The sequence below is a fragment of the Manis pentadactyla genome, chromosome 14, assembly GCF_030020395.1.
Source record: "Manis pentadactyla isolate mManPen7 chromosome 14, mManPen7.hap1, whole genome shotgun sequence".
Classification (NCBI taxonomy): Eukaryota; Metazoa; Chordata; class Mammalia; order Pholidota; family Manidae; genus Manis; species Manis pentadactyla.
Window position 1 is genome coordinate 84,187,895 of NC_080032.1, and position 25,271 is coordinate 84,213,165.

At 40.1% G+C, this 25,271-nt stretch overlaps 1 protein-coding gene and 1 long non-coding RNA gene across 11 annotated transcripts in view; one reads left to right on the forward strand and one right to left on the reverse strand.

The window, feature by feature from the left end:
- DENND5B (DENN domain containing 5B) overlaps window positions 1–25,271 on the reverse strand; it is a 175,019-nt gene that overhangs the window by 61,690 nt on the left and 88,058 nt on the right. For all 10 annotated transcript variants that reach the window (XM_036889193.2, XM_036889194.2, XM_036889195.2 and 7 more), the window contains 2 exons: window positions 23,814–23,923; window positions 10,808–11,474 (listed from right to left, as the gene is read on the reverse strand). In XM_036889193.2, the coding sequence (XP_036745088.2) occupies window positions 10,808–11,474; window positions 23,814–23,923 (777 nt within the window). The remainder of the gene's footprint in view (window positions 1–10,807; window positions 11,475–23,813; window positions 23,924–25,271) is intronic.
- On the forward strand, window positions 689–25,054 carry LOC118914412 (uncharacterized). Its single transcript, XR_008993803.1, has 4 exons — window positions 689–2,348; window positions 10,622–11,515; window positions 19,194–19,401; window positions 23,999–25,054. It is a non-coding gene; the product is annotated as an uncharacterized LOC118914412 (long non-coding RNA).

A 25,271-nucleotide genomic window follows, 5' to 3' on the forward strand; every position in this document is an offset into this window, starting at 1 on the left:
CTCACGCACCCCAACTCCTTCCCCTCGGTAACCACTAGTCCCTTCTCAGGGTCTATGAGTCTGCTGTTATTTTGTTCCTTCTGTTTTGCTTTATTTTTATACTCCACAAGTAAGTGAGATCATTTGGTATTTTGGTATTTTTCTTTCTCTGCCTCGGTGGCCGTCCATTTCAACCAAGGACTGGAGTCTTTTTATTTTTGTAACCTAAACACTTGGCACAGTATCTGGCATATGGGAGATGCTCAAAAATAGTTTTGAATAAATAAATGAATTAGTGGGATAAGACTACATAATTTTGCTGGATATCCACAACTTAATAGATATGATTAGATTTTACACACATGAGTAAAGAATGACTAATTTTTTAGGAAAAAATGGTAATGACTCAGACATGGTAACTATTCACTCAAAAAATCAACACTTCCTGGATATTCATACATTTAATTAATTATGTACATGGCTCAGGCACATTATAAAGAAGACTCAAATATCCATTTCCTAAGCCATAGATACTGTTCATTACACAATTTTTACCAAGTGACTCATTCTAACCTTGCATAAGCAGACATTATAGGGGTCAGAACTGTGGTTTAGAAACAAATATCACACTTTAACATTTTTTTTGATCCTCTCTGTTAAAAAGGAAGATATTTTAATGGTGAAAAGAGGTTTCCCAACACCCTTTGGAGTGGGAAAGGACCCTCTGAAGGCTCCAAGCCTCTGAGAAGGGATGACGGAAAGAAAGGGCAATGTAGCCCCTTCCAGGAAGATCTGTTCCACGGGTCACTCCTGAAGTTTGAGGTGAGCAGATCTCATGGCAATACAAAGAAAGAGAAACATAACTTCATACTCACTTCACTTATGTATTTTATGATTTGATTCTGGTAAAAATGTACAGTATGTCCCATGTCTACGGCCTATGATAAAAATAACTTGACCGTTTTGGTCTGTATTTGGCAGCTTTTAAAAACTGCTGTTAGTTTTCCTTTGGGTTTTTATGGAGTTTTACTGTTGTAAAAATAATTACAAAAATAAAGGTTTGTTTTGCTCAGTGAAAGGTTAGTTTTCAAAGACAATCACTTTCCTAAAAAAAGGTTAATGTTTCTAGCTCAGCTAGTTTCTTAAAAACAAAAACAAAATCTAGGTTTTAAAAAAGAATTATATTTCTTACAAATTTAAATGGGAAAAAACCCTACCTAACAGTTCTTACTTAACTTTGAGGGGACATACTTCCTATGATCCTTTACCCAGCCTCCAACTTCTGACTACTTTATTTAAGGATAATTTTTTTAAAGAAAAGGAAGAGAAAAAGATTAATTTGGCCCAGAAATACTTAGTAATCATTTATTCAGTCAATGCTCTGCATTCAAAACCCTAAGAACATTTGCATTTGAACTAGTTGGATTCATCATTCCGCGTGGACAGGGAGAACGCACACTTGGGAATGTGCAGAATATCTTAGTACAAGGGTTTGGAGAGCCTGTCACAGGATTTGGGCTTTGCCCGGATAATTTGGGAGTGAAGACTTGCTCTGGACAGAGACCTGGGCCGCTCTGCGGCTGGGTGTCTCCACGGGGCTGCTGCACGGGGAGACAGAGGCAGCCAGGACAAAGCTGTACGGTGAGGAAGCGCAGCAGCAGCTCCCGGGGTAGCGAGACAGGAGGATGTTTCACACTGTGCGGGGTGCACAGTGACCTTGCTTCAAGTGGATGTTTTTGTGAGACTGCAGAAGAACAGCCTGGCTTAGTTGTGAGTGGCTCACGGTTACCGTGAGGCTGAGCTGTGAGGACAGTTGTATCAGTTCCTGGCTGTCAGGCGCTGCTTTATTATTTCGTTCTCAATTATAAGCCAGACACAGATGAAAGGCTCAGGGTTTTAAGCAGTCAGATCCTGTGCCAGTTATCTATTGCCTCTCAGCTCCAAGTTCACTTGGTACCCGGTCTCTGATAATAGACTTGACTCAGCATTGCCAGCAGGGGGTGCTGGAGAGACGGGGCAGGAGGATGGGCTTCGCTCTGAGATTTGGGTGTGTCCTGTGCAGAGCTGGGCTTGTTCCCGCTCCTCCTGCGATGTTGGGTCAGTGGTGTGGATCTGTGCAGACATCTGGAGTTCACTTCCCCAGCCACATGCCCAGCGGGAGCCGTCTCAGGGACTGGGCTGGCAGCCACCTCCTAACAGGGATGCTGCACGCTCAGTTCTCACCTACAGCACCCCTCTCACCAGCCCCCCTGACTCGTGCCTGAGGTTTGTTCCCCACTTGCCCAGTAGCTGAAGGTCAGCTCTGGCCCAGATGACCCACTGACCTTCTCCACCATCCAGTGCGCTGCAGCCACATCGTCTTCAATGAGGTATGAACCGCAGCCTTGAGAGGCGGGCCTCCCTTCCAAGTCTGCCTTCCTTGGGTACCTTTTAGAGTTTTCTTCATGTCTTATACTTTCCTATTACAGCTTAATAATTCTTCATATTATATTCCTCTGTTTAAATCACTGTGTGGTTTAATCTGTCTCCTGCTTGGACTTCAGCTGAAAGGCCCAGGGGGTTTTAAGCCGTCAAATCAAATCCCTGGCAAACTTGGTTACTTTATTTACTGTTGATGAGAAAACTGTTCAGTCTCACAGAAAACATAAATCCTTCACGTAATGCCAAGTAGCACCTTGAGCTGTTTTCTTGCTTTGATTATTATGGAAAACTTTCACATGGCAAGTGAAAATAAATTAATACATTTTCCTCTCTTCTATTACACATTGGAAGACAGATATACATGGCTTATTTTTCCTTCAACACAATTCCCCCCACCTGTGGGGGTTCTTTGTCCTTCTGCTCTCTCTTCAAGATTGGTTGAAATGCCACATACTTTTCAATAATGCAATTACTTAGCAGAAACCAGACATAATTCTTTTTAACTAAATCAAGAAGTAAAAGGTAGAGTTTTCTTCTGTAAGCACTTTTCCTGTGTTTTCGGAAAATTATTTTTTCTTTGATACTCAAAGTAATGAATGTGTACAAGAAGTTATTTTCATATTTAAGACACGCCTCAGCATAGCATTTGGGGCTCTGCATGATCTGGCCCTTTCCTGACTCATTTCTTACTGCCATCGCATATAGTCAGATCATCTGCTTATAGTTCATCCACTGAACATGACGTGTTTCCACAGTCCCTGTGCCTTTGTATACCATTGTTCTCTGTCCAGAAGGTCCCTTCCCCCTGCACTGCTTGGCTAGGTTGTACTTTTTCCTTAGGCAATAGTTCCTTAGTGAAGCCTTTCTTGAATACTTCTTATCATCACTAGAGTGTACTTCACATGCTTCTGTATCTTATTTCCATCACAGTAATTATTCACCTCACTAAAGCTATTACTATTCTATTGTAAGTATCTTTTTATGTGTCTCTCTTTCCTACTATATACACCATCACTTCCTGGAGAGCAATGACCCTATTTTTAATCTCAGAACTTCTGGCACTTGGTACAGGGTCTACTACATAGTGAGAGGTTAATGAATGTGTTGAGAAATTAATATGTTAACATCTGAGGCATGCAAAATGCAATAAAATGATTTGGACATTAAAAAAATTATGCTTGACCATGTTACACAATAAAGCATACCATCAAAAATTTGCCTGGCAGGGGCTTATGTGCAGACTCTGAGATGGCCCTGCCTCCTCCACTTGGGCCCCTGTCTAACCAGCAGCATTGTGGAGAACAAGGACAGCCCTCAGGGTCTGGGGCTAGAGCTGCCTAGGGGGCATGGAACGCATGTGGTGCAGGCTAGGGAGCCAGCTCAGTGGCCCAGGGCAACTCCAGTGTGGGCTGGTGGCGCAGCGCCCCAGGAGGAGGCCACGCCTAGCGGGGTTTACACACGGCAAAGCCCCACCAACAGGAGTGAGGCCAGTCGTGTCCAGAAGGCCCCCAGGGAACATCCCGACGTGGCTGGAGGATCACACACCCATGAGCCAGGCGCAGTGGCTGGATCCTCCCCGAACCATGCAGGCTTGGAGGCTGCAGGCCCAGGCATAATTCAGCTCATTCCCTGGCTCCACAAGTTCATCCCAGACATTCCCAGTGATGCCCAAGAGTACTGCAAAATGAAGGGCATAGCCTCTGGCACCTCCTGAAGCAAAAGTGAGGATAGTTAGGTACTCTAACAATACAGAACTTGACCCTGGCCTTCAGCAAGTATGGCATCAGCGTAAAGAAGCTATGCTTCACTTAAGCCACCCAACCAAATGCATTTGTCTGTCCCCATGTCCCACACCAACCTGTTTTCATAATAAACTTCATTGTAACAGCAACAAAAACTGCCTAAGTTGGTTCACTTAGGCATCACATGAGGCAGAATACAAATGCAAATCAACAACAAAAATTTGCCCTCAGTGATGGGTGAAAAATGAGCTGCATTTTGCTTGATAAAAAACCTTTATCAGATTGACAAACATTTAAAAAGAAAATCACAGCAAAGGTGCGAAGGAAAGGGGGCTCTCACAAATTGCTAGAGCTTTCTTTCTATTTGGCAATATCCAACAATAGCTTAGAAACATATAGACCATATTGACCCAGCAATTCCAATTCTAGATATAAGGTGATTTCTAACAGTAACCTATTTATCTAACCTAAATACCTAACAAGAAAGATTTGGTTAAAAGAATGATGGCCAGTTACATAATGGCATATACTAGAGCTATTAAAAGCATATTCTGCATCATTAACACAGGAAACCAACATGTGCCTGGCAGCAGCAGGAAGTAACTAGGTATTAAAAACCTGCTGAGATTCCACTTCTGGGTATACATCCAAAAGAAATGAAAGCAGAATCTTGCAACAATATTTGCACATGAGTATAGTAGCACTGTTCACAGTAGCTAAGTGGAAGTTACACACGTGTCCACCAATGGTTGAATGGATAAATAAAATATGGTATATACAGTGGATGGCTGAACAACGCGAGTTTGAACTGCATGAGTCTACTTATACATGGTTTTTGAAAAAAGTACTGTAAAATGTTTTGGCAATTTGCAACAACCTGAAAAACCATATTCTTTAGCTTACTCTAAGAATACATATATAATGTACATATAACATACAGAATATGTGTTAATTGATGGTTTATATTATAATTAAGCCTTCCGGTAGTTAAGCTTTAGGGGAATCAAAAGTTATACATGGGTTTCCAACTGCACAGGGGGTCAACATCCCTAACACTTTCATTGTTCACGGGTTAACTGTACATACAATGGAATATTATACAGCCTTAAAAAGGAGGAAATCTGGTCACATGCTACAACATGGATGAACCTTGAGGACACTATGCTAAGTGAAATAAGCCAGTAACAAAAAGACAAATAGCATGTGATTCTACTTCTATGAGGTAACTAAAGCAGTCAATTCAAAAAAACAAAGTAGAATAGTGGTTGCCTGGACTAGGAGGATGGGGGGATGGGGAGTTGTCTAATGGGTACAGAGTTTCAATTTTACAAGATGAAAGCATTCTGGAGATTGGTTGGACACCAATGTGAATATAGTTAACACTACTGAACTGTTCACTACAGAATAATTAAGATAACATATTTAATACATATTTTTTTACCACAATTAAAAAAATTGTTAAACCTAATCTATACGTAGATAATCTGTGGGCAACAGAATCCACAAAATATGGATAATCTGTGATAATGAATGATTTGAATTTAAGTTGAAAAGGATTTTTAATTTGACATTAGATGACTTCTTAAGAAGGTATACACGTGTTGCAAAGTCAAATGGGGTTTTCAAAATGTGTAATGATCTAAGTATTCATTGAGAATTGTTTTCCATTAAAAGGTCTTATTTAATCCATAATTTCAAGTGCAAAAAGTACATTAATTACAGCAGTTAGCCATGACACTCTGTAGAGCCTCTAAAAATCATTGGCAATGGACTGATATGAGGCATTTTAAAATAAAATTATCTAAAATAAAAATATACATTCATTAGAATATAATTCTAACATCATGAGTGCCTGTAAAAAGTAGTATCTCCTATTGCTTCAACAGAGGTTAAGACAAAAACAAAGTATCTATGTATATAACTATATACTTAAATTATTTAAAATTGGTTAAATGTAATTGGTAATTGTTGGTAAAAGAGAAAACATCTGGATTATCTACCTATTTTATATTAGTTTTAAACTAGTAAGTTAACTTGTGCCTAGCAGTTACTATTTCCTATAATAACTGCCAAAATCAATCTGTTCATTTTAATTTCTAGTTCCATGACCTTTTTTAAACACGTCTATTTATGGCAGTATGGAGGACTAGAGCTCCCAAACTAAACTAGAAATGCTAAATAAAATAATTTAAAAACACCCAATAAATGAATATATGTATCTGTTTGAAAAAAAAAAAAAGGAGGAGGGGAGGGAGTCACTGGGAGCCAGGAACAGAGTAAGAGCAGGAATCCAGTGGGCAAAGCTGAAGGGTCTGCCGTCTTCAGGACCGTTAATTCTGTGCACGCTGGGGGACAAAATCCAAGGAAGGCTGAGATTCAGACCTTAGGACACAAAAAGGATAGAAACCTACAGGAAAAGAGATCTAGAAAGGAGAAACAAAAACAGAACAATAACGACAGAAAGTCCTGTACTGCCAAGGGAAGTTGTTTGGCCTGGCCCTAGCTCTGGAAGGCAGGGGGAAAGCCCCTGAGAATGTCTACCTACTGGCCAGCTTTGGGGTATGTTTGGGACTGAAACTCATGCTATTTGTATGGCCCTAATAAACACTAAGGGGAGACTTTCAGTTTAAAGCAGACCTGTGTTGCCAGTGAACTCAGATGCCTAGTGAAAGAAAATATAGATAATTCCTAGAGGAATAAACCCTCAATCCTCAACCCATCAGATAAGGAATATATCTCATAAATGATATAAAATTTGTATGTTTAATATGCTTATGGAAATTAAAGGAAGAATTAAGGAATAAGACTGTTTATATGACCAATGAATGTAAATGTCAAAGGAAGGGTTAATACAGACTAAACACACGTAAAAAGACAATTAATCTGGGAGTCAGATATGGAGAAATCACAGAATGCAACAGAAAGACAAAGAAATAGAAAAAGAGGCTGAGAGGTATCGAAGATTGAGTGAGATAGATTAACATGTTTCATTAAGAGTTTCAGGAGGACAAAAAGGAAAAATGATGGATGGAAGTAATATTTGGAAAGACATCTGAGAATTTTCCAGAACTGTTGAAAGATATTAACCCTAGATTTCAGGAAACACAATGAATCACAAGCAGAACAAATAAAGAAACCCTCATCTAGAAAAATCACAGTCAAAATACAGTACACCAAAGGAAAACAGAAAATCTTATATATAACCAGGGTGAGAAGATAGATTTCTGGCCAAGAAATGACAATTAGAATGATTATGACAGATGGCTTCTCAAAGGCTACACTGGAAACTAGAAGATAGATTATTTTCAAAGTGTTGGGAGAGAAAGAGAGAGAAACTTTTTCTAAAATTAAAGTATCACTGATATACAATCTTATGTTGGTTTCAAATATACAACACAGCAATTCAACAGTTATCCATATTAATAAATCCTTATCCCCTCTAGTGCAATTACTCTGTCAACACAGTAAGATGTTACAGAATCATAGACTATATGAGAAACTTTTACCTAGAATTTAATATCCAATGAAACCATCTTTTAAAAACAAGAACAAAATAAAAACATTTTCAGCTGAACAGATCTAAAAGAGAATGCCACCTCACTTAAGGAACACCTAAGGATACACTTTAGGAAAGAGACTGACCCTACAAGAAATATCTAAGAAATGCAACATGAGTTTTCTTAAGTGGCAATTGTGGTGTTAGGAAGAAAACCACAGGCCCCAAATGGAGTCGCTTATGCTAGGCTTCCTCACCAAACCAGGGCCTAATACCTAACCTACTTACAGTTTCAATCTTCCCCAGAAATGTACCTTAACCATTCAGGGATTTTTCTGGTCAGCATTAACAAGGGAATCTGAAACAGGGGCCCTCCTCATCCCTCAAAAAAGGATGGAAATCTACCTAACAAGATCTGTTTGATCCCAAAGGAAGGTGACCTCACTCAAAATGATCATTTTTTCTGTTTATGACTCCCCTGTCCTGCCTTAAAACCTTTCCCTTTCTAAAGTAGCCCTTTGCAGCTCCCATCTGCTGCCAGATGGCATGCTGCCCAATTTATAAAGTGGTTAATAAAGCCAACTGGATCTTTAAAATTTTACTGAGTTGAATTTTTCTTATTTAACAGTGGGTAAATTCAAGCAAAACCAAGTATATAAACAAAATATCTAATTTGAAGGACTATCAAAATTCTGAGCAAGTAAGCCACAGTACTTGTATTTTAAAGATTCTGATTAACATAAGACTAAGTGTTCACGTTGAAATTCCAAAATTTACCATTAAGAATATAACTTCTAAACTAACTAAATGGAAAAAACTGAAACAAGAAAAAACATTTTGATTACTTCAAAAGAAAGCAAAAAAGTAGGCTAAAAGCAAGGCAAATAGTAAAAAATCAATGGAAATTTAAAAATTCTTAAATGATGAAAGCATCAGATCATGATTTATGGGATTTAGCTAACACAAGAATCAAATGCTTAAAATGCTAATACTTGGTGGACAGTATTAAGACCAAGTTAGCAAAAAAAGAAGAAACACTCTTTTGAGTACAAAAACATGCTCCTAAAAACTCATTCTTCATTTGAAACTGAAATAAACAGGTAGCTTATTAGTCGACTGTAACTTTAAATGGACTCCATACACCAGCTAACCAAACAGAGCAGAAAGAGGAGGGCTCAGGACAGAGCACAGGCAGCAAGAGTCTAGGGCTATTTAAAACAGGAAGTGTGACAATGGAGGTTTTGTTTTGTTTTTGTCTTCTAAAAAAAGCATTGACATTCAGTGTATGAGAACATTCATTAGGTCTGCAACCTTGACACAAATGCTTCGGGCTACTTAACATAAGTTATCCTTCAAAGGCAGTCAGTTCTAGGTTGGACCCTCACAATTTAAGATATGCCTAATTTACAGAGGTTTATGTAGGACTAATAAAACCAGTAATAATTAAATCACATTATCATTTAGTCAGTACCAGCTACCTATGTGGTCTGTATAGGTTTTCTTATTTAACCTTCACAGTTTTTCAGTGAGAGGGAGGAAGGATGGGGTAACTGATACTCAGGAAGACGATGAACTCGCCCGTGGTTACAGTTAGTAAGTGACCGAGCAGAGATTTGAACCCAGGATGCTTATAAGTTCAAAAACCAATATTCTTACTTGGTGAGGGGGGGTGCCTAGTAAACATAATGTTCTCCATGTAATTGTAGATTAATGATAACAAAATAAAATAAATAAATAACCCAATATTCTTTCTGACCCAAACTGCTTCTCTAGGAAGAGCATTACTAAACTAAACTAACGGCCTTGAAGATCCCTTGTACATCCAGGATCTACAGTTATTTTTTCTGATAGGCTAGAACACCTGAGGGTATTAAGCTCCAAGCTCCTACCCCTTCTAGCAGCTCTCCAACCCCAACCTGCTTCAGGCAAAAAAGCAAGAAAGGTAGAAATAGAAAGGAAGAGAGAATTACTTAAGCTAAATCTTTCAGACACAAAAGGGTAATCTGCAGGAAATGACGCCCTAGGAAAGTAAGAGCAAGAGGGAAGGAAGACTGGCCCTTAAAGAACTTCCTGACAAGGAAAATTAAGATACTGGAACACGTTATCAAAGAACATTATGTAGGATAAACTGAAGAAAATACAACCTCGTGAAGGGCTGTCAACACATAAATAGTGTCAACATACACACAAGATGGGAAGTACAAATATAGCCTACTTGGCTCAGCCTCACATATTTTTTAATAGACAAGAAAAAAAAACTGGTAAAATAGGCTTGACAGCAGCAGTCAGGAGATTGCACTACAATTCTGCTAGACAGTGCAAGTTAGCAAAATGCTAGCCCAAATGTCTGTGCCCTATTTTCAGAGGACCCACCATTGCACAGGAACCATTTTCTATTTCCCTTCAATTCACTATCCATTCGGACACGGCGTCTCTATTTCCCCGGCAAATTCACGTTCAGGTTGGAACCTCAACTCCAGCGAAGGCTCAACATTAGTCATCATAAATGCATAGGGAAAATAAAGCCCCGATTTCCTGAGATTTTTAAGCATGTGTTGGGAGAACTCTGAATGAAAAGCCATCAGGAAGGTAACTTCCTCTTGGGATTAAAACAAAACAAAACAAGGTGACCCCACATAACTGGGCTGAACTTCCAGACCCAGGACAGTCAGGACTATTTAATGCTGGTCCCTCCTCTCACCACTTGAAATGCCCCCAGGCAAAGCTGCAGGCCTTAGGAAGCAAGTTTGTTTATCCCTTTCCAATGTCAGCTGAGTTTTGACATCAACCTTGACTAATCTGTAAAAAAAAAAATGAGAAGTCTCCATGTTCCTAGTACTAACAGGATTTTCTCACTTTCATTATGAAAAGAAATACGTGTTAGGTATTATCAGGAAAACGGGGGTTATTTCCATTAAAAAAGTAGATACACTCAACTCAGCCAAATTAATGCTTTTGTATCCCTTCCTCTTTTTCTCTGCAGTCCTTGCCACCTCAGAGAGAAGTAACATCTCAGCCTCTGAGCCCACCTATAACAGCTCCTTTTACACGAAACAGAAGAGACTTCTGACCATTATATTTGGTGCTAAAAATAGACCCCATGGACATACAGCCGTTGGGAGGAGCACAAGTCCCCATCTGGGGAGACTTAAAATCCCAGAAGACCTACCTTGTGAGTAGAGAAGGATCTGCATCTCTAAGAGGACGCAGGTGAACACCTGCACCAGGTTCTCCAGTCCCAGGAGCTCGAAGGCCTCTCGGAGAGGGTAATCGGAGAGGGGGAGCTCGTTGGGCCCAGGCCGCTGGCAGATGACGGGCTCATAAACGCCGTAGAATTTCAGTGACCTCCCTGGGGGCGGGAGGGGCACCTCGTAGAGAATGTTGTGGATGTAGCTCTCAAGCGGCAAGGGTGGCGGCTGCTGTGAGCTGACTGCCTGGTACAGCTGGGTGAGGAATTTCTTGCAGGCCTGCATGAAGGGCAGTGGTGTGATCAAGCATATACTTTTTGAGACGTACAGGGTGTCTCGGTTGATGTCGTAGGAGTTGTATCGCTGGAGTTTCAAAAGGGAAGTGGCATCTCCCTCATCGATACTGCTGGCCAGCGAGTCCATGCTGCAGGAGGACGAGGCACACGCGTTGCTGTAGTGCTCTGCGTGGTGCATCTGGTAGAGTGTCTGCATTGCTGTGCAGATCTGCTTACTTGTTACCTCTTCATAGAAAGTGAGAACAAAGCCGTACGTGCGAGAACCATCTTCCCGGGTGATTATAAATGAGTGGAACTGAGGGTCTCTGTTGTCAGTCTGTGTTCTGAAGGAGAGCCCTTTAGGCATGCACAACTGCGGAGGAAGGAGGAACAGCATCAAAATGCAACGAACAGGTAACTTCAAACCAGACAGGAAGTTCGTTGTTAGCGTAATACGATTCAGAAAGACACTGATTTAACGCTATCAGTAGTAGCCTTAAGCAGATACACTTTAAGTTCCTCATTTACATGTAGATAAAACTATTCTTCAAAGGAATGTGTATACAAGGATGATACTACTATGTTACTGCCTATGTGTTATAACATGCAGGAGGCTTGACTAAGAACGAGAAGACCTTTTCTAAGTCCCAGTAAACTCTATTCAAGCCTATGACCTCCAGCAAGTTATGTAACTTCCCAAGCCTCAGTCTCTTTGCCTACAACATCTATTAATCAATGACTTGAAGACATAATATGCAAAGGAACTGACAAATATTTAAGTACTATCTTTGGATTAATGATGTTTCAGAGAAATTGGGAAATAGGTGAAGGCTCACCTGGTAAATGGGAAAAAAGCTATAAACACAGAATAATAAAACCAACAGTATCATTTTCAAAATTTTGAACAGTGTGATCCTTCATCCTAGCAAACGAAACTTTGAAAACAGAATGATTTTTATTTACTGAAGCAGAAGGGGGGAAAGATGCCTTTTTAGATGACTTCCCGTAGAGATTTTATTTTAGGTCTTGGGCACTCCCTAGGATGGAGATGAGTTTGGGAACAAAATTACCTGGGGAGTTAGAGATGCCCTATTTAAGAAACTTAAAATATTCTAAAAGGTAGGATTGAATCTTGAAAACGTTTTAAATGAAAGAAGTCAAACAAATTACAGAAAAAATTTAAATATACTAAAGAGAACAGACCTTGTAATTGAACCATCCTAACATAATGATCATTATTACTTTTTATATAGTCCTTTCTACTGCTGTACTGTAATGTGCTTTTTGCACAGAAATAAATGTACCATGCATTATTATGGGCTTTTTCCAGATTTAAAAATCCATCTGGTATAAAATTTAGACGTTCTCCCAAATGTCCACATTACCAAGTAAATGCAATTCGTCTTAAAAGTTACAGGCCCTTCTTTCAAACTGTCAACAAACCCTTCTTAGGTAGTGATTTTACGAGTGAGGCCAGGTGGTGGTGGCCCAATGGTGACAGAGACAGCACTCCCTGCTCCTATGGTGTTTCTGGTTTAGGAAGGATGACAGCTGGATAGGAAATCATTTGCTACGAAGTATGGGAAGTGCAATAACAGGGTAAATACGGGCTGCCATGGGGAAAACGTAGCAGTAGGACATCAATTAGAAAAGAGGGAGCTACCAGGAAAAAGAGAAGGAAGTCCAGTGGACAGCGGGGGATGAGCACAGGTGTCAGTGAGATGAGGAGAAGGCAGACACACACGTGTGCAAAAGCCGGGAAGACAGAAATGAGGGCATGAGGAAATGAAAGACGTTTGGGGTGTGTGTGCACAGGATGCAAGGCTGGGGCAGTGGGAGAATGTGGGAGAACCAGAGGCCTGGTCACGAAGGGCCTTGGTGGGTCACGTCAGAAGTCTGAGGAGAACAGAAAGCGTCTGGAGGGTTTTTAGTGGGAGGGGGACAGAATCAGATGTGCCTCTTAGCACATGATCTTCCTGCACTGAGGGGCAGTGGTTTTCAAAGGGGTTCCAAGGAGCAAAGGAGCAAAGGCATTGCCTCGGGGCCTCGGGCGCCCTCTGACCCCTCTCTCTCACCCCATTATCCAAATCCACTAACAAAGAGTGGCAGTTCTACCTTCAAAAATACACTCAGGAACAAATCCCACCTTTTCTCTTACCACTCTAACCTAAGCCATCTTCTTCTCTTGCCTGGATGACTGTTTAATACACAGGACCAGTCTCCATGCTTTTACCCTTGTCCTGCATAAACTATTCCCCATAATGTAACCAAAGTTGTCCTTAAATGACATAGGCTGGATCTTGCCACTCTTCTCAAAACCTTCAATGGCCTCTCAACTCACTAAAAGCTGACCCTTACCATAGAGGCCCCGTAAAGCCCTCAATGGCTCAGCCCCGGCGTCCACTCTTTCATCTCCCGCTGCCCTTTAGTTCGGCCTCATCGTTCCCCTGAAAACCCCTAGCAGGTGCTGGCCGGAACCTGCTGTTCCCTCTGGTTGGGACGATCTTCCTTATGTATCCACATGGCTCATTCCCTGTGGCAGACTGTATTTGCTCAAAATGGCTCCAACAATATTCCCAGTTCCATATGCTGCCCCAGAACCTTCCCACTCTCCCATAAAGAACCTGGGTAAGCTGCTGAGGGTGCCATCACACCAGGGACCCTAAAACTTGGTCTGCCCAGAGCCAGATAATCAACAGTTCCAGCTCTGCAGGTCACATGGTCTGTCACAGCCACTCAACACCGGAACTGCACATATGGTACAATGACAACACAGAAAGGAAGGGGCATAACTCTGTTCCAGTGACCCTGAATGTATAAAGCAGGCAGTCATCTGGAGCCGGCCTGAAGGCCCCAGTTTGCCCACCTCTGGCCTGGTCAAGTAAAAGGCAAGGGAACATGACCAAGTGGGATTCATCCCAGGGATGCAAGGATGGTACAACATTCGAAAGTCCATCAACATCATCCACCACATCAACAAAAAGAAAGACAAAAACCACATGATCATCTCCATAGATGCTGAAAAAGCATTTGACAAAGTTCAACATCCATTCATGTTAAAAACTCTCAGCAAAATGGGAATAGAGGGCAAGTACCTCAACATAATAAAGGCCATCTATGATAAACCCACAGCCAACATTATATTGAACAGCGAGAAGCTGAAAGCATTTCCGCTGAGATCGGGAACTAGACAGGGATGCCCACTCTCTCCACTGTTATTTAACATAGTACTGGAGGTCCTAGCCACGGCAATCAGACAAAACAAACAAATACAAGGAATCCAGATTGGTAAAGAAGAAGTTAAACTGTCACTATTTGCAGATGACATGATACTGTACATAAAAAACCCTAAAGACTCCACCCCAAAACTACTAGAACTGATATCGGAATACAGCAAAGTTGCAGGATACAAAATCAACACACAGAAATCTGTGGCTTTCCTATATACTAACAATGAACCAACAGAAAGAGAAATCAGGAAAACAACTCCATTCACAATTGCATCAAAAAAAATAAAATACCTAGGAATAAACCTAACCAAAGAAGTGAAAGACTTATACTCTGAAAACTACAAGTCACTCTTAAGAGAAATTAAAGGGGACACTAACAGATGGAAACTCATCCCATGCTCGTGGCTAGGAAGAATTAATATCGTTAAAATGGCCATCCTGCCCAAAGCAATATACAGATTTGATGCAATCCCTATGAAACTACCAGCAACATTCTTCAATGAACTGGAACAAATAATTCAAAAATTCATATGGAAACACCAAAGACCCCGAATAGCCAAAGCAATCCTGAGAAAGAAGAATAAAGTAGGGGGGATCTCACTCCCCAACTTCAAGCTCTACTATAAAGCCATAGTAATCAAGACAATTTGGTACTGGCACAAGAGCAGAGCCACAGACCAATGGAACAGACTAGAGAATCCAGACATTAACCCAGACATATATGGTCAATTAATATTTGATAAAGGAGCCATGGACATACAATGGCAAAATGACAGTCTCTTCAACAGGTGGTGCTGGCAAAACTGGACAGCTCCATGTAGGAGAATGAAACTGGACCATTGTCTAACCCCATATACAAAAGTAAACTCAAAATGGATCAAAGACCTGAATGTAAGCCATGAAACCATTAAACTCTTGGAAGAAAACATAGGCACAAACCTCTTAGACATAAACATGAGTGACCTCTTCTTGAACATATCTCCCCGGGCAAGGAAAACAACAGCAAAAATGAGTAAGTGGGACTATATTAAGCTGAAAAGCTTCTGTACAGCAAAAGACACCATCAATAGAACAAGAAGGATCCCTACAGTATGGGAGAATATATTTGAAAATGACACATCCGATAAAGGCTTGACGTCCAGAATATATAAGGAGCTCTCACGCCTCAACAAACAAAAAACAAATAACCCAATTAAAAAATGGGCAGAGGAACTGAAGAGACAGTTCTCCAAAACGGAAATACAGATGGCCAACACACACATGAAAAGATGCTCCACATAGCTAATTATCAGAGAAATGCAAATTAAAACTACAATGAGGTATCACCTCACACCAGTAAGGATGGCTGCCATCCAAAAGACAAACAACAACAAATGTTGGCGAGGCTGTGGAGAAAGGGGAACCCTCCTACACTGCTGGTGGGAATGTAAGTTAGTTCAACCATTGTGGAAAGCAGTATGGAGGTACATCAAAATGCTCAAAACAGACTTACCATTTGACCCAGGAATTCCACTCCTAGGAATTTACCCTAAGAACGCAGCAATCAAGTTTGAGAAAGACAGATGCACCCCTATGTTTATTGCAGCACTATTTACAATAGCCAAGAATTGGAAGCAACCTAAATGTCCATCAATAGATGAATGGATAAAGAAGATGTGGTACATATACACAATGGAATACTACTCAGCCATAAGAAAAGGGCAAATCCAATCATTTGCAGCAACATGGATGGAGCTGGAGGGTATTATGCTCAGTGAAACAAGCCAAGCGGAGAAAGAGAAATACCAAATGATTTCACTTATTTGTGGAATATAAGAACAAAGGAAAAACTGAAGGAAGAAAACAGCAGCAGAATCACAGAACTCAAGAATGGACTAACAGGTACCAAAGGGAAAGGGACTGGGGAGGATGGGTGGGTAGGGAGGGATAAGGGGGGGAGAAGTAGGGGGGTATTAAGATTAACATGCATGGGGGGGTAGGAGAAAAGGGAGGGCTGTACAACACAGAGAAGGCAAGTAGTGATTCTACAACATTTTGCTATGCTGATGGACAGTGACTGTAAAGGGGTTTATAGGGGAGAGCCTAGTAAACATAATATTCGTCATGTAAGTGTAGATTAGGGATAGAAAAAAAAAAAAAAGGGCAGTTTCTGTGTGGTAACCTCCAACGAGTTCTACACAAGGGTATAAAGGGCATATAAAAGTGTAGGCAAAGGGTCTGTTTGTGTTTATACAGAGGATCAAAGCCTAATTGGGCTACCCCGAAAATGAACTAAGATACGATATGAAAAAGAACTTCCAACATCTGCACTCTCTGGAAGACTCATGCCAGAAGATGATCATCAAAAAACCCCAACAAAGATCCACGCACTGCTACAGCTGTAGATGCACTCATCCCACCAGTTCCTGGACTTGCCATGGGAATGAGGAAGGAGATATCTAAGCTGGCCTGTGCATACAGTAAAACAACAAATTTGACTGGATCTATACTGTTGGAACTCAACCAAGAATTTGGAGAAGTGCAAATTGTAGCGCTCCAAAGTCTTACAACTACAAACTATTTACTGTTAAAAGAACATATGGCATGTGAACAGTCCCCAGGAATGGGTTGTTTTAATTTGTCTGATTTCTCTCAGACTGTTCAAGTTCAGTTGGACAATATCCACCATATCATAGATAAGTTTTCACAAATGCCTAAGGTGCCTAACTGGTTTTCTTGGTTTCACTGCAGATGGCTGGTAATTACAGATATGCTTTGGTTATGTAACTATACTCCTATTATGTTAATGTGTGTGTGCAATCTAAGTAGTAGCTTAAAACCTGTACATGCTGAAGTTACTCTACAAGAAGATATATCAAAGAAATAATCAATCTTCCCATGTTTTCTTCCGCCTGCTACTTCTATAGCTTTTCTTCTTCCTTCCTAATTACAACCCTTAAATAGAATTTGTGCCTCATATCAAATTTACCGAGTATCATAATTCTTCCAAGTGGTAAAGATACCTCAAGACAAATGCTGGGCATAGAAGCCACAGGGCATAAATATGCAAAGAAGTAAAAAGCTAACTTTTTCAAACAATAAGGCTTCTCTCTCACTTACCAACTTCACATTTCCCTGTATGGCCCCGGAAGATGACTGGTTAGCCAGAGACGGGTAAGATTCCTCAAGGGAGGAACAACCTAAGACAGGCACAGTCGCAGGGGGGCCATCAGGTGAGAAATTGGGGATCAACAGAGGTGAGGCTTAGAACCTCACCCCCCCGTTCTGAGAGAAATCTTCTGCATACGTGGATGTTTTATTGCCCTGGTCTAGCTTGGATTAACACATAGTCTACAGGCACACACCTGATCATCTACATTTGCTCTCTTACAACACTAAACTATGTTTTGTACCTTTATCTTGTATCTACCTACCACTTCAGCATTTTATTAAAAATAATAATAAAGAGAGAAATGTGGTATCCACATATAAATCAAGTATAAAAATCAAATGAGTATTCATATTTGAACTGACTGTTTATAGTTCATAATGCATGAGCAAAACCGAAAGTTTCTGTGATGACTGCCCTTGTACTGTTCACTATGTAACTTATTCATTATGTAAGAATTTGTTCTACATGTAAAAACTTGTTTGTTATGCCTCAGAAGATTGGAGACTGACAAAAATTAGGCTTGGGGTGGATTAATGATTGTGCATTGAGCATTGACTCCCCTATACAGAATTTTATTGTCGTTAACAACCATTTGATCAATAAATATGAGAGATGCCCTCACAAAAAAAAAAAAAAAAAAAAAAAAGGACAGACTTCCAATGGTAAAATAAATTAGTAACCGGGATGTAATGTATAGCATAAGGAATATAGTCAAGATATTGTAACAGCTTGGTAGGGTGATAGCTGGAACCTAGAATTATGTATATAAATGTTCTACCACTGTGTTGTACACTTGAAACTCATGTAATGTAATACTGTGTGTCAACTACCCTTCAATAAAAAATAATTATTAAAAAAAAAAAAAAAAAGGCAAGGGAAGTGACAAGGGACAGCGAGTGACTTCTGAGGCTAGGTTTAAAAAGGCAGTACACTTCCATCTCTCTGAGCACACACCCTCGAGCCCTAAGCCAACGAATAACGAGTTTGGTTAACCTGAAGCTGCCATGCCAGAAAGACCACATGGAGCAAGTGCCTAGAGACCGAGGAGCCCAGCTGTGCTCCCAGCTCGGCAGACACACCTGGGGGTGAGCGACCCTCAGTGACTCCATCCCTGAGCCTCTGAACCACCCTAACTGCCAGGCAGCAGAGCAGAGGGGCCACCCCGCCAAAGCGCACTCACGCTGAGGAGATGTAGGCAAACCCACGATTCTGTTGTTTTAACTCGAGAGTCAACAAACTACAGCACTTAGGCCGAATCCACCCTGTCACCTGTTCTGTAGGCACACCATGACGCTCTCCACCCAGGCAATGTCTACGGCTGGTTTGCACGACAACAGCAGAGTAGTGACTGTGACAGAAACTGCGTGGCCCACAATGCCTTGACCATTTACTATCTCACCCTTCATGGAAAAAAAATTGCCAACCCATGTTTAAAGCCACTTAAGTAGTATTGGGATGGTTTGTTATGCGGCAGCAGAGAAAGGGAATACCCCCTTACTGTAAGCCACTACACACATACAACCTCACAGAGGCTGTCCTTTACCTTTCCATAAACATTAGTGTGTTCTCCCTATAAATGCTAATAAAGTGTCACTTCTCCCCTGGAAAGTCCTTACTGAATGGGGAAGCAATTGAAGTTTTACACCACTGTATGCACACGTGTACACTGTGTACTGACCCACATTACTAGTTTCTCTAATTTTATCTATAGGTTCAAACAACTCAAAGACTGGCATTAATTATATTTGAATAACATTAAACACTCAAGAGCACCATACATGGAGCGACAGACTATTTGAGGCCATGATAAATGGCAACTGATCAAGATGAAAGCAAAACCGTGAAGCTCGGCGTTATTATGCTGCTGGAAATGTCTTTACATTTCACGTCACCGAACATGAGGTTTGGAAGGAACTAAGGTAGCTTCACTTAATTACTTTTATATACATTGACAAGAATTAAATTACTTCACATATCTGGGTAGAGTAAGATCCAGGCTCAGGTAAAACACATGAGCATCTGGATTTGCCAGGGGAGAAAATGGTTCACTCCCAGTCTTGGGAATAACTGTATAAGGAAGGCCAGGGCAAGGTCTTCTCATATTTATGTCTTCACATTAAGGCCGCTTTCCTCATAGCAAGATGAGATCCTCTGCTGATAGGAAGGAAAGCTCATCTGACACATTTACTGCCCTCAGTAAAGATTGTAGGAAGGAGAATTGGAGACACCCTTGCTCCAGGAGAACCTCAAGCTTGTCTGGTACAGGGCACGGCACGTGTGTTTTTGTTGAATGAACAAATGGATGAATGAATGGGCAAAGAAAACAGGAAAAAACAACAGCGGGGAGGAGGGGTACAGGACCAGATTTAGTTCCTCTTTTGATTCAATCTGTAGCTTGCTTTCTAAATGGAGTAGGCAAATACAGAAAAATAAACAGAGTGACCTCCAAAGTCAACACAAAGATTTAATTTAATTGATAGGCTTTCCTGACATCGTAAACCAAGAAATTACAACTCAAGCTGTTTTTGAACAGCTGCCAAATACTCCCTTTAAGGTTTGCAGCTTTCTTGAGCACACGTTCAAACATTTACAGGAAAAGGTTGCCAACAGTTGTGTTCAGAGTAAGCGAAGAATGACTTTCTAATGCTACAGATAACAGATGTTAAGAATTCTTAAAATCTCTTCCTACAAATAAAAAAAAAAAAGAATTATATTTCTAATCTGGGAACCACACGTTAGAAAACACGATTGCTTTTTTCAGCTTCTTAGAAGTGCGAATTGTTTTATGAATTGCCAGGTTTATTTGGCAGAAAACGTGTTTTTTCAGAAATATAGACATAAATAATCAAGATTTGCTCACCATGGCATTCAACAATCTCTTCTTGTCCCCTAATATTGCTATTTATTAACACACCTACTCCCCACCCCACCCTTCTACAATAAACAACTAAAAACTAGAACTGTCACTGTTGACAGACTGCCCCTGGCCGTCAGATTACTTTAGCCAAAGTGGGCTCACCATGCTGTGCACCTCCTCTCCTGCTTTGAGTGACCAAATGACCTTATAATCTGGCCTCCTTCATGCAGGTTGGCTAGAATTTCAAAAATCCCTTTTTCCATTTTCTATAGTTCTATGACTCCTATACGCACTCTCTTATACACAAATAAAAGACAAATTACTCAGAAAACACTCAAAGAGCTGGTCAGCTTTTCCTTCCTTTCTTCCTGCCTTCTCTCCGTCCGTCCCTCCTTTCTTCCTTTAATAAACATTTATTTTATATAATGTATTACATTAGATCTTGGTAATTCAAAAGATAAATATGAAAATAATCTCTCACTTTGGGCGGCTCACGGTCTAGTAGAAAACACAAACATATAAACAAACAATTACAAAATAATGAGATCAGTGCTGTTATGGAGGTTGGAGGAAAGAAAAGGGAGCACCCACCGAGGGCCCGGCGCACCTGGGGTCACCCGTTTCAGATTCAAATACGTGCCAAGTCTGTGGCAAGTACGTACGGCTACTTTTCCTCTGAATCTTGCAAGATGGGCTTCTCAACAGGTTTTTTTCTCAGCTAACCCTTTACTCTCTGCTTATCAATCCACTCCACCTCCTCTGGGATTGGAGCAAATAGTAAATGGTAAACTTAGAGCTTTAAAGATTATAAAGACATTTCTAACAGTAATTTTTAAATTCTTATTAAAATATCATATATCAGTTGTTTCATTTAGGACCGATATACAGAATAGAATCTTTACATTTTATATAACTTACTTAAAAAGGTGTCGACCATATTTTCTTCCTAACAATTCCTAGGTTTGCTACATTTTTAAGGATAAGATCTACCTATTAGAGCATAACATAAACCTCATGGCTGCCAATATGCAGATTACCTTAGAGAGGTGAACTGACGGGAACGCGGGGGGACATGTCTGCCCTGCTTGCCAGGCTTTAGTTAAGAGGAAAGACACAGATCTGAAGCAAATTTGTCCATGTTCACATTAATTCCGGGTGAAGGTACAGGATTATTGTGCTCCTCTGTTTTATGGTGCTTCCTTTTCTTTCCTCCATAAAAAACTCTCAGTCAGCAACCACGAGACATAAAAAGCATTTTATTCAGAAACAATTTCACCTGCCACTTCTCCTCATTTTCTATTATGTTTGCACTGCACTCATACACAAGGAATTTTTTTACTTAACAAAGTTCATTACTTTGGGGTACTTAATTTTTGTGAAATTAATGACCCTTCTTCAAAGCATCATGGTCGCTTGCTGGAGAAATGAGTGGTATTACAGAAGGCGACACCTCAGAGTGGGACTTCGTTAAAGGCAAGAACAAAGCTTTCTACCTTTAGGTGGGGATAAATTATAGCTTCATACAAATGCACTTATTAATAAATCAAAGAGGAAATTAAGGGCAGTAAATCTATGACCCAAATGCAGACTAGTTTAATGGGACGCTTCTCAGAGATGTTCAAGGAGCGCCAGCAAATCCTTTTAGATTTGCAACAATAAACAAAATGCTGTGCAGTGCTTAACCATCAAAACACAAGTCTAGGTGTTTATTCTTCAGAGGGAACCTTTTGCCGCTTCCATAAAACCACCTCAGAGGCATAGGGATAAAGCAAATACCAAAGACAGATGAGGGAAGCTGATAAATGCTTTAAAGATGAATGTTTTCCCTACAGAGACTGAAGCCATCATGGATCTCTCACTACTAATCCAATCAAATGATAAAACAAAGAACACACCAAGCGTGGCATTTGGTTCCAAATGAGTGAATTCACATTGTAGTGAGAACCTACCTCTGGGCACCCTTCTCAGTCCTCACAGAGTAATTTATATTTTGAAACATCTTACTAATTGAAGAAGTGTTATACCTATTTACATTCTTACCCATTTTTCCATTGCTTTATTTAGACTAACATTCTTTTCTTTAGTATCTTTCCTTTAATTTGCTAGCAGAAGCAGAGGATACATTATTTTTTGTCACTGCTGTTTGCTAGCTATTTCAGTCAGACGCTTGTCTGTGCTCCTCTACGTCTCATAAATATAACTACCAGTTGTGTTCTCCTTAATATCTGGAGTGCCGTCTCCACCAAGCCGAGGCTAAGGCCTCTCGGCACTCACTCCCGGCAGAATGGCATGTCTCCTTTTTTGGTACAGTTTCAAGAAGTAATTATACTGTGCTCTGTATAGAACCAAAGTCAAAGTGCCAGTGTCTTAGGCATTTGTCCTTAGAAAAAGGGCCACGCTATGCCCTCCTTGGAGCAAGCCCGGACTGACATGGTACAGAAATACCACAAAGGGTGCAGGGTATTCCCTATCATCTTGGGCCAGGTCAAAACTAAATTATACAGTTTTTCTTTGGGGGAAGCAGGATGTAGATGGGGAAACAGTGAGCTAGAGAGTAAAAGTGATCTGTACTTAATCTCTGAGACTCCCTGCATAATGTGGGGCAAGGAACTTTTCCTCTGTGAGACATAAGTAAGAATCCTCTTACTTGGGTGCATGCAGCATGTATGTGAAAAGTAACATGCACGAAGTACCTAGCAGGCACTGACTAAATATTAATTTCCTTCCCTTATAGTATCACATTATAATGGGGTCTTTTGGCTCTACTTTAAAATAGTCAAAAAAAACTACACATACTGGTGTTTCAGTCCACCTTGAATCACTTCTGTGACTATCATGCCTGATGTCTGATAAGCTCACTTTGGAGACTCCTGACTTTTATAATCACAGGGTTCAGAGATGTCCAAAATAAGCAGGGCCCTTGCTAAATGTGACAACTATGGCCTACTGTATTTCTAAGAACCTCTAAAGGTACCTGTCACCACCCCTGGTCATTCATTACATTAATTCAAATGCCTTATAAACAAACTCCTACAAACATCTAAATGATGCACTGTTTCTTTCCCTCTTTACTTTGTGAATATGATAAACTACAGGCCCATCAAACAACAGGTCTTGAAATATGAAAACTGTAAACATGCTCCTTCTATCAGGCTTCCCTCTAGGCCAAGCAATATCCCTGTTTATCAGGCCACCTACGCATCACTCAACACAAACCCACAGCATATTAGTACGAAAAGAAAATGGGCTTTTGGGGTCTGCTGTGTGCCCTTATTTGCTATGGGGACCCTAGACAAGTTACTTAACTTCTCTGAGCTTCATTTCCACATCTGTAGAATAAGGATAATATTATCTATCTCATAGAATTGTTTATTTAAAGGATTAAATGAAATGAAATAATGTAGGTATACGAAATATAGTCAGTGTTGTTACCTTAATAAAAAGAAGGCTAAAGAGGAAAAGAAAAACACGTACCATATTCACTGCATCTTGATCAAAAGGGTTCCATTCTATATTCTGAGGATAGTGGGCCAGAACTTTGGATTTGAATGTTCTTCTCAAAGGACTCTGGTCAAAATTTTCACCTACAAGTAATTAATAATTAGTTAACAAAAGAATTTTCTTCAGAAGTATGTCATGCTTTTATTTTTATGTTGTAGATATACTGACTGGTAATGTTGAAATCTGATTCCCTAGCAGTCTGTGCTGCGAATTTCTCAATGGACAACTGAAAATGAACTGTTAATAAGAGATCTGCATTTTAAACTTCTGGCTAGACAACTGATACTAAAAAACCAAGACCTGCTAAAATAATCCTTGCTGTGACCTAATTCTTGTCCTCAATTCAATATGTGGTGATTTTTAAAAAATCTGTTCAGATGAACATTTAATTCACTAAAGAAACATTTTAAGTCAAGCTAAAATATTTATTTTGATCTTAAAATTTTGTACATAAATAGACCCTATGGTGCAGTGCTCAAAGGAGACAATTTTGAGTTGCCGCAAAAATCTCTGATAAATGTGACCTGCCTCTCCAGCTTTTTCCACATAACAGAATTAACAGCATTAGAAATACCACCAGTGAGATTTAGTAGTTTAGTAGAGGAAGCACATTAAATACACTAACCTACAGGAAAGAAACAAGCTAGTCTAAGCCAAATTCCATCCCCTGCCAACATTCTAGAAAGATGAAAGTATACAGTGCTTGGATTATTATATATAAGAAAATTCAGTAATAGCTGTCAATTATCTCTTTGACCAAATTAATTCCCACGAGACCTGTCGCCCCCAAATGTCTTAGTTCCATAAAATACTCTAATATGGATGCATCTGAAATTCACAATGTCAGAAAGCTGAGATTAAGGAATATCAGCTTGAAATATCATTCTGTTTCCTGCATTTTTTTCTTTTTAAATTCTAATTAAGGGCAAAACATGAGCTGTTTTATCAACAGATAAATGCCACTTACCAGTATTTGTACAAGTAAAAATATCAGACAGCAATTTATGAGCCACAATTGGACGTCTAGTTAGGCTCAGTTTCCATTTTTGGTAAAAATATGAAAAAAAATTTATGGATACTAAAACACCTTTTAGTGCAAAACTTAACAGATCATAGGAGGAAAGTCACACTTAAAATCTGACTGGAGACTGTGATATGAAGTACATGAGAGCTTTTCTGAATAAAGGCACACAATTTAAGTAGATGGGCTGCAGGCAGCTGACCTACTGCTTCTAATTCAAGCCCTCTGCTAGTGGTCATCTGACTTCGGATTCCTCTTATTTAGGCAAGCATTTCATCTCTTTATCTTTCTGCTCCATATTTCCATCTTCTGAGGGAGCTTTCACTTTTAGAAGAAAGCTGTCCAAGGCATCCCTAAGGGAAGTTTAGCAATTTTTGCACTACGCTTCTAGGATATGTTAACAGCACGAA